Here is a 9,945-nt window from a genome sequence, read left to right as displayed (position 1 = left end):
ACTGCATAACAATAATTAAACATTTTAAGGAGTATTAAATTTCATTTTTAATCATGATGTGTATATTTAACAAAAATTTTAGTTGCATTTTAACTTATATTCTATAACCTTATCCATAATAGGTGTTATTTTGTTCTAAGTGTTGAAACATATATTCGTTCTCATATGTGTCTCCATGTTACTCAGTGTTATTGTTTACTTCATAGGAAATTATTCCTGAAGACACACATGGTGTCTGCATTACAAATTAAAGCAAGTTGAAATAAAATTAAAAGTGTTTAGAACCAAGTACAAGTATGGGAAAAACATTTATTTAATATATATTTTTAATTTGGAAAACTGTATGGGAAAAATATTTATTTACTATATATTTTTAATTTGGAAACTATGTTCGGCATACAATTTTATCTATTCTTGTTGAAACTAATTAATTCTACGTGCAATCATACAATTGTGACGTTTATATTTACTTTTCACTTAATAGGTGTTGTAAAGAACTAATTCTAGTCATTATTAGATATTAATCAAGAGTTTAATTTGGCATGTATATAGTATGTGAAAACAAATAGCAAGACTAAATGCACCTTAAATTAAAAAGTTGGATTTCTTACTTTGAAATGAGCTGTTTCTCCTTGTATCATTTGCACTGACTATACTATTTGAGTTTATTGATTACCTTGGTTTGAAAGGCGATTCGATTAAGTCAAGTGGTTGAGAGAAATTTTTAAATGATGACTTTGATATTCTGATTGATTGCTATGTATTTGTGAATAACCTGTGAAAGAAAAGTTATTAATAGTGAAGATTATGTCTAATTTAAAAAAAATTCTAATATGGAATATGTACAAATACCTTCTGTTGTAAATCCAACATATGGTTGACTATTGGAAATATTGACTGAATGGAGAGTATCTCATATTGGTGTTTGGGTGATTAAGCTGTTATTTGTTGAATTGATTTCTTCTACTTGATTATTGGTAGTAATGTTGTTGAATATCAAAGATTGAGTTGTTTCAATTTCTTGGCATCCTAAAAAGGACAGCAAAGTTAATTTTACAATACTATCCACATTTCTAGGTAAGAGATAAAGTTAAAAAGTTTAATTACCTTCTATAGTGATATGAATAGGTGATTGGGGATCCAAAAACTTTGCTTGAGATCTCCAGTTGAATTCAGAATGTGAGTTAATAGAAAAAAACTCATTAATTTCTACTGATTGCCTAAATTCTGTGATATTCCCTTGAGTTAGAAGTGTTCATTGAAAAGTTAAATGCAATTCACATAAAATTATATTTGAGAAGAATTTCAAAACATCAATTAAAGTCTTATTAAGAGGAACAATAAAAATTTCCTCGAATATTATCTCTCATATTAAATAGTGTTGCAGAAATGTGTATATATGTATATTTTAGAATGTTATATGAAATGTAGACTTTTAAACGTATCATCTAATTGGAAGACTTTTATCTTAAATGATAAATTTAAAAAGTTGAAGTGTATATAATTGTCAGATCTTTAGCAGTATTATTTTTTATAAATACAAAATTAATTTAAATTGTGACTTACATAAATTATATTTCATCCAAAAAATAATTTAGGTGGAAAAACTTGATAAAGCTGTAATAACAACTATATGAAAACAATTTTCATACATATATATTTTTAAACCTATATATAAATTAGCTACTAATTGTAGCATTATATTTCAAAATATTTTTATTAAATGTAGTTCGATTTTTCAATCTTTAAAATGTTTTAATGGCATTATTACTTGTACTAGATAAATTATTCATAATTTTAGAAAAATTATTTTGGTATTACTAAAATATATATACTCAACTAATTAGCTGGCTTAGCCGAAATGATGATTTAATTTGAACAAATTATGATTTTAATACATTGAATACAAAATTTGTATAAAAAATATAAATTATTTTTATTTTTGATAGAGATAGTTAGGATAAATTTCACCATAAAATCAAATACAATGTAAAAATAGTGAAAGTGTCTTCACTGTTTAAAATTTTTTATTTTAAATAATTTCTTTTAAATAAATATTAGTTGTCACTATTATTTGACTACAAAACAATAATATTTTCATGCAGATTATAGAAGATAAAAAAAAGATTTAATAAATTCGTCAAAATGTAAAATATATGTCTAAATTCATCAAAATATAAAATAAATGTCAAGATTTCGGTACCTGGCAATAATAGTTTAGTGTAAAAATCTTTGAAAGATACATATTTTTTAAGTTTTAATGTTAAGATATTTTAAACTTAAACATTTTAACGCAACACTTCAAATTTATATAGAAAATAAGACATTAATTTTGTATGAACAATAAACTTATTATATTAAAAATTAGTTGTGAGAATTCAATGGAGGAATAAAATTAAGAGTAACAATTATGATTATCTTTTTAAGTTTTATTGTATTTTATAATATTTAATTTAAAAAATATTTGATATTTTCCATTAAATTGTTAAAGAAATAAGCAAATAGCATCAAATTGGATTTCATTACGCTGTCTAAAGCATAAGCTAACTATGAAGTTTGAGTGATTCTGCATTAATAATTTTTCTGGAACAATGATTATTTTAACATATTAAGTAGATTTATATGCATTGTCATGTGAATAAGTAGCACAGCTTATTAGAAGTAATGCTAACTTAATTTAAAGATTTTAATAATGGCTAACTAAAAAAAGGAAAAATAGACAAAAGTACATCCGAATTTTTACACGGTGGACATATGTATTCCTCAATTTTTTAATGAGTCATTTGCACACATGAATATAAAACTCCGTTGTCAATTCTACCCTTCCGTGGCCTGAGTAATTTTTTCGGCGGTGGTAGAGGCCAGGTGGCACGGTATTGCATGATGTGGCTAATTTGAGGTGACACATTGGAAAATAGAAATATTCATTATGAAATTTGTTGAATTTTTTTTAAAAAAAAAAAGAAGTTTTACAAGTCTCTTCATTATCTTCGTTTTCATATTTCAGTGTTGAATGAAAACATGCCCTAGCAGAGAGTAAGCATTGTGAATTTCTGAGTACTTCGCAGTTTGTTCGTTGTAGTTCGTTGTTTGCGTTACATTCTAAAGGCAAAAGTGGTAGGGCAAGAAGCGTGAAAGTCCACACGCAGGCTTGTGCGAAGGAGGAGAGTTCAGAATCAGAAGCGATCAAAAGGTAATGCTTCCTTCCTTCACATATATCTGTGTTATGATATGAAAATGCATCAATTTGGTTATTCTATAGTTTGATAAAGGATTTTCGATAAACAGTTGGCAAATCATATAACCTTTGTGTATCATCACAAGGGAAGATTTGAGAGAAACATAAATGGGGTTCTGAAATATGTTGGAGGGGAGGTTGTTGTGATTCCTAGGGTGAATGTGGAAACTCTGAATACATTTTTTATGGTGGGGTTATTTAAGGATTTGGGGTATGTCTCGTTCAAAGATTTTTACTAGGCTGAGAATGAGGTATCGAATGGTTTGCATTTAATTAGGCTTGACGGTGATGTAGTTCGAATGTATGAATTTGGTATTAAAAATGGAAGAATATGTCATGTTTATTGGGATCATATTGTTAATTTACCTGAGGAAGTTGAAGGGGTAGACATTGTAGATGATGAGCCATGCCCAACTATAGATACCGTTGAACACGCTACACCTCAAGAAGAAGAAGTAAGATGGCAATCCACAAAAAGCCTACCCCAAAAAAGTTGTATGTTAAGAAGGCCAATAAGGAAAACAAAATCAACCAAAGTTGCAATAAAACTCAGAACTCAACATCTCCCAACCTTTCTCCTGCAACCCAACCAATGTCACAATCTGAAATCCCGAACATCAACCGAAACACGACCCAGGAGCAAAGTGAAGCAGAAGTCCCACCTCCTAATAATTCACAGCAAGAAGGTCAGAATAAAGTGCCTACCCAGCAATCTAAGAACAGTCAGAAAAATAGAAGAGCATCGTATAAGAGGCCAGCACCGACTGGTCAAAGGTTTGTTCAAGGATGAATGAATGAGGTACTAAAGATCTTTGTTCCTCATGTGGAGCCTAATTCCTCTAATTCAGATGATGATAGTGACTCTGAGTCTGACTACTATCAGTACGAATATGAAGATTTACACAGTCCAATATCATTTGATTGTGAGGATGATTATGATAGTGAACAGGGTGTGTGGCTTTAGGGAAATCCAACAGCACCATTTGGTCAAGTTCATCTGGAGCTTGGGATGGAGTTTGCTACCATGGATGAGTTTAAGAGATCCGTGAGGAAGTAAGATTTGAGAGAAACATGAATGGGGTTCTGAAATATGTTGGAGGGGAGGTTGTTGTGATTCCTAGGGTGAATGTGGAAACTCTGAATACATTTTTTATGGTGGGGTTATTTAAGGATTTGGGGTATGTCTCGTTCAAAGATTTTTACTAGGCTGAGAATGAGGTATCGAATGGTTTGCATTTAATTAGGCTTGACGGTGATGTAGTTCGAATGTATGAATTTGGTATTAAAAATGGAAGAATATGTCATGTTTATTGGGATCATATTGTTAATTTACCTGAGGAAGTTGAAGGGGTAGACATTGTAGATGATGAGCCATGCCCAACTATAGATACCGTTGAACACGCTACACCTCAAGAAGAAGAAGTAAGATGGCAATCCACAAAAAACCTACCCCAAAAAAGAAGTTGTATGTTAAGAAGGCCAATAAGGAAAACAAAATCAACCAAAGTTGCAATAAAACTCAGAACTCAACATCTCCCAACCTTTCTCCTGCAACCCAACCAATGTCACAATCTGAAATCCCGAACATCAACCGAAACACGACCCAGGAGCAAAGTGAAGCAGAAGTCCCACCTCCTAATAATTCACAGCAAGAAGGTCAGAATAAAGTGCCTACCCAGCAATCTAAGAACAGTCAGAAAAATAGAAGAGCATCGTATAAGAGGCCAGCACCGACTGGTCAAAGGTTTGTTCAAGGATGAATGAATGAGGTACTAAAGATCTTTGTTCCTCATGTGGAGCCTAATTCCTCTAATTCAGATGATGATAGTGACTCTGAGTCTGACTACTATCAGTACGAATATGAAGATTTACACAGTCCAATATCATTTGATTGTGAGGATGATTATGATAGTGAACAGGGTGTGTGGCTTTAGGGAAATCCAACAGCACCATTTGGTCAAGTTCATCTGGAGCTTGGGATGGAGTTTGCTACCATGGATGAGTTTAAGAGATCCGTGAGGAAGTACAATATTCAAATAGGAAGAAGCATAAAGTTCATCAGGGTTGAGCCTACCAAATGTAAGGCAATTTGTTGGGATGAGAATTGTCCCTGGAACATTTACTGCTCTAGGTCAAACGAGCCGAGGAGTTATCAGGTGAAGACATTTGTGGATCAGCACGTCTGTGTTAGAAGACATAATAATAAATCTACGGATAGGGTGTGGGTTACTGAGATGCTAGAAGAAAAAATTAGAGACCAAAGGAAAATCACTTGTGCAGAGGCCGAAACTTGGTTTGAAAAAGAGTTTAATGTAGCAATTAATTATAAGAAGATCCAGAGAGCCATGAAAAGGGCAAGGGAAAATATAGAAGGATCAGAGAGAGAACAATATACTGAGTTAAGGGACTATCTTAACCAAATACTACTGTCAAATCCAGGCTCAACAGTGAACTTGGATACCACTCCAATGCCTGACTCGTTGCCCTTGTTAAAGAGAGTTTACATTTCTTTTGAGGCATGTAAGAAGGGTTTTGTCTTAGGGTGTAGACCTTTCATTGGTCTTGATGGCACATTCTTGAAGGGCTTCTATGGAGGACAGTTACTCACTGCAATAGGTCAAGATGTAAACAACCAGATTTTCTCAATTGCTTACGTCGTGGTGGATTCAGAAACCAGAGATAATTGGAAATGGTTCTTGGAGCATTTACACAATGACTTGGGCAACTACAAGGTTCATGGTTGGAACTTCATTAGTGACCAACAAAAGGTATGCAGTTAGTTATTGTTAAAATGGTTGGAACTTCAATTGTATTAATCACTAACATATTAATTGAACAGGGTCTGATTCCAGCTATGCAACAAGTTATGCCTGGAGTTCATCATCACTTCTGTGCTATGCATATTTGGAATAATTTCACAAAGAGATGGAAGGACAAAAAACTCAAAGGGGCAGTGTGGGAGTGTTGTCGAGCCACCACAACTCAAGAATTTAAAGTTGCAATGTTGAGGCTGCAATGGATCAATACTGGTGCATGGGAGTATCTGAACAAGCTTGATCCGAAGCAGTGGACAAAGGCTCACTTTAGTGAGTGGCCGAAGGTTGACAACGTTACTAACAACAACTGCGAGACATTCAATGGTAAGATTGTGAAATACAGAGGTAAACTCATCATCACTATGTTAGAGGAAGAAGATGAACAGTGATTTTATTATTCCCTTTTCTTATATTTATTTCAACAAATTTCATAATGAATATTTCTATTTTCCACTGTGTCACCTCAAATTGGCCACATCATACAATACCATGCTACCTGGCCTCTACCACTACCGGAAAAATTATTCAGGCCACAGAAGGGTAGAATTGACAACAGAGTTTTATATTCGTGTGGCAAATGACTCATTAAAAAATTGAGGAGTACATCTGTCCACCGTGTAAAAATTTGGGTGTACTTTTGACTATTTTTCCGAAAAAAAGAGAAAGATATCACTAATGTCTTTTGTAGCTGACTTCTTGTTATACTAAGATTGATTTAGCCATCGAGCTATATAGAGAATATGTGTTTATATTGCATGAAGCTGTATGTAACATCCTCACTACCAGAATGTCACAATTCCGGTTGTGCCACTCTGATAGCAAGAAGTATTACGACTACTTTATATACTTAATATTAAAATAGGAGCCTTTGACTCGACACCGTATCGTTGATTTTTTTTGAAAACCGAAAATAAATACTTTATCTTAAAAAAACAAACAGGCATAGATTCATATACAAGACTCCTTACATAATATCTCATAATGTAATATACATATAAAACATACAACTCTTATCCCTCTTACAAAATTATAATACAAAGACGAGGGAAGAAAAATCGTTTAACTAATACAACATCATATAAACCAAAACGTAGTAAAACTCTTCATAATGCTCCTTCATCTGATTCCTAAAAAGGTAAAGCTGTAGAGGGTGAGAACTTAACCACATGATCTCACCAAAGAGTTTTAGAATTATCATAAGAAGATATTTAATAAGAAAAATGTTTTCAAACTCAGTGATTATCGTTGTCTTATGAATCTTTTAATAACCAACAGCTAATCACTCAAAACCTTTTCAAAGAAACAATATTTAATTTTTCAGAAATCCAAAACATTTCTTTTCTTATAAGAAAATCTTAATTAGTTTCCTAGGCGGTATGAATAACCAACCTGTTCCAAGCATAGGTTCATTAAGTCTATGCTGAACCAGCTTGATTTTCCATACTTTACTAATATCTCAATTAGAAACCAATCACGGCCTTCATCCCATCACATAACCAATCAACACAATCATCATCTCATCATCAATATTCAATCTCAAAAGTACCACATCAGAAACAAACACAGGCAAAACAGACAAGGAAAACACAGGTATAGATAACAGTTACAGCAAATAGATCAGATAGCAGTTAATAACAGTTTAGCAATTAGGCAAACCAAAACAAATTCAAACCCAAACAAAACATACAAATGCATATGATGCATGTCTGTCCTATGGCTGATGATATCATCTGTCGGTTATATAGCCAACCCGACACATCCTGGTAGCTAAGCATTGACTGAAACACCCATGCGGAGCAAGTGGGTTTGAGCTACAACCCCCTTACTACTACCTCTTAACCCAGAGCCAGTGGAATAACCACTAATGCGGCTACTACCCAGGCGAGTGTTTAAAAGCTCAACCTGGAGCGAGTGAAATAACCACTACTACCGCTACTTCCCAGGCATCACAAACATACATTTATTCAGTTTAAATCAAGCATCATCACTATCAAATCTCATACATTAACCTGGAGCAAGCGGGACGAACCACCATCCTTGCTACTACCCATGTATCACAATCAGAATCACATTCAATATCATTTCGTCACTACAATTCATTTGTTTCTAAATAAAGCAAAACTCAAAACATAACCCTTTTCAAATTATAAAATCCTTTTAAAAAAATCCAAAGCGTTCTAACAAGCACTTCAAACAAAATCTCCAATTTTATAAAAATTTGGGCAGCATCTCCTCTAAAACTTGGATTCTGCCACCCTTTTCGGGTCGCAACCAAACCATTTCTCAAACTCCTTTCAACTCAATTCCAAAATCAGACCAATTTCAATATCTCAAACCATTTTCAATTTAAATTCATTTTTTTTCAATAAATCAAGCTCATTTTCAATATTAAAATCCTTTCCAACTCTCAATTCTTTTTCAACAAAGTTAACCAACATTTTCTCAATCTCCTTCCAATGGTTTGAAACCCAAGACATTCACAAATCTCAAATCATTTTCTTAAATCAAACTAATTCTAACATCAAGTCATTTTCCAATTCTCAAATCGTCCTTAATAAAACATATGAATCAGATTTTCAAATCAATCTTTCATCCACAATCACAACGCCAACTCAATATTCAGAAATAGCCACAATCAAGTAAGCAATCACCTTCATTTAAGACAACTCAGTTCAATTCATAAGACTCCATAATCACTAAAAACATTTATTTGCATTAATATCAGTTTATAACAATTCTTAAGAATAAAAATGAGTTTAATGAAAATGCCCCTACTTCGATGTTGCAATCGCATAATTTAACATAACAACTCCTGCTTAGTTTAAATTGGTAGCAGCAGGGGCGATTTCAACGCAACCGGGATGGCAGCAGCAGCACCATTTCTGGTTACACTCGCAGCAACAGCAATTTCGACAGTTCCAGCACAACACCACAATACTAAAACAAAGATATTGGCTATCATAATTAAAATAAGAACATAACAAAGAAACAAAATACCAAACGGAAGAAGACCGAGAGCGTTACAGGGTTAGGAATAGAGGTTCAATGTCAAAACAAAGAGGATGGTGCAGTCGCTTCTCTCCCCCGGTGACAAGTTCCAACTTTAACGATTCCAACAAATATAGTGTACTCAGGAACATTAAAGGCAGATACAAGGTCGTTCTAAAGCAAAAAAGGATTCATAGACAATGACTCTGGTAACTAGAGAATAACGGGATCACCCGTATGAACGGAAGCAACCAAGGTTTCCGGCGACGGCAGTGGCAGAGGAACGACTCCTCCTCTGCTACGTCACTCTCTCAATGGCAGCCGCAGCAAACCCTGATGGCAACGGGAACAAGGTGCGACGGTGATGAAGGCTCGACGAAGGCAGTGAGGCGCGATGGTGCAGGTCAGCATCTTCTCTTTGCGCCTCACCCTCAGCGAACAGCAACGGCGATGCATGAACAACGGCGACGGGGCGTGGCTCGATTGCAGCTTCTCCCTCTCCTCCGTAGGTCACGTTTGCCTCTCCCTTTCTTTTCTGCGATGGCAGCTCGGCAGCGGCGCCAAGCTCCACAGCGCTGTTCCTTCCCCTCTCTTCTTCTCCCTTGTCCTCTGTCTCCTTTTCTTTCTTTCTTCCCTCCTGTTTCCCCCTCGAGCTCCCCGTTTCCTTTCTTTCCCTTTCTGATTGTAGATTTAGGGATTTGGGAATTGTGATATTAGAGTAATATATATATATATATAACAATTTTATAAAATATTTGAGATATTATGATAATCTAGGATTCAAATATAATCTTGTAAAAATTAATTTCGGAACACATAACTTTATTAATTTATCAATAAATTTAAATAATTATTTTTAATTTGACTTATAAAATAAACATACTAAACACATAATATAAAATA

The 9,945-nt window shown here is 33.9% G+C and overlaps 1 protein-coding gene across 1 annotated transcript in view; it reads left to right on the top strand.

Annotated features, from left to right (window-relative positions):
• The window catches only part of LOC107620262, a 14,573-nt gene continuing 10,318 nt past the window's right edge, over nt 5,691-9,945 (top strand). Inside the window, exons 1-2 of the mRNA XM_016322451.2 lie at nt 5,691-6,006; nt 6,078-6,418. Coding sequence (XP_016177937.2) covers nt 5,707-6,006; nt 6,078-6,418 — 641 coding nt within the window. The 5' untranslated portion in view covers nt 5,691-5,706. The remainder of the gene's footprint in view (nt 6,007-6,077; nt 6,419-9,945) is intronic.

The sequence above is a fragment of the Arachis ipaensis genome, chromosome B10 (assembly GCF_000816755.2).
Source record: "Arachis ipaensis cultivar K30076 chromosome B10, Araip1.1, whole genome shotgun sequence".
Lineage (NCBI taxonomy): Eukaryota > Viridiplantae > Streptophyta > Magnoliopsida > Fabales > Fabaceae > Arachis > Arachis ipaensis.
The sequence above is the reverse complement of the archived record's forward strand: the minus strand, read 5'-3'. Positions and strand labels throughout refer to the sequence as shown.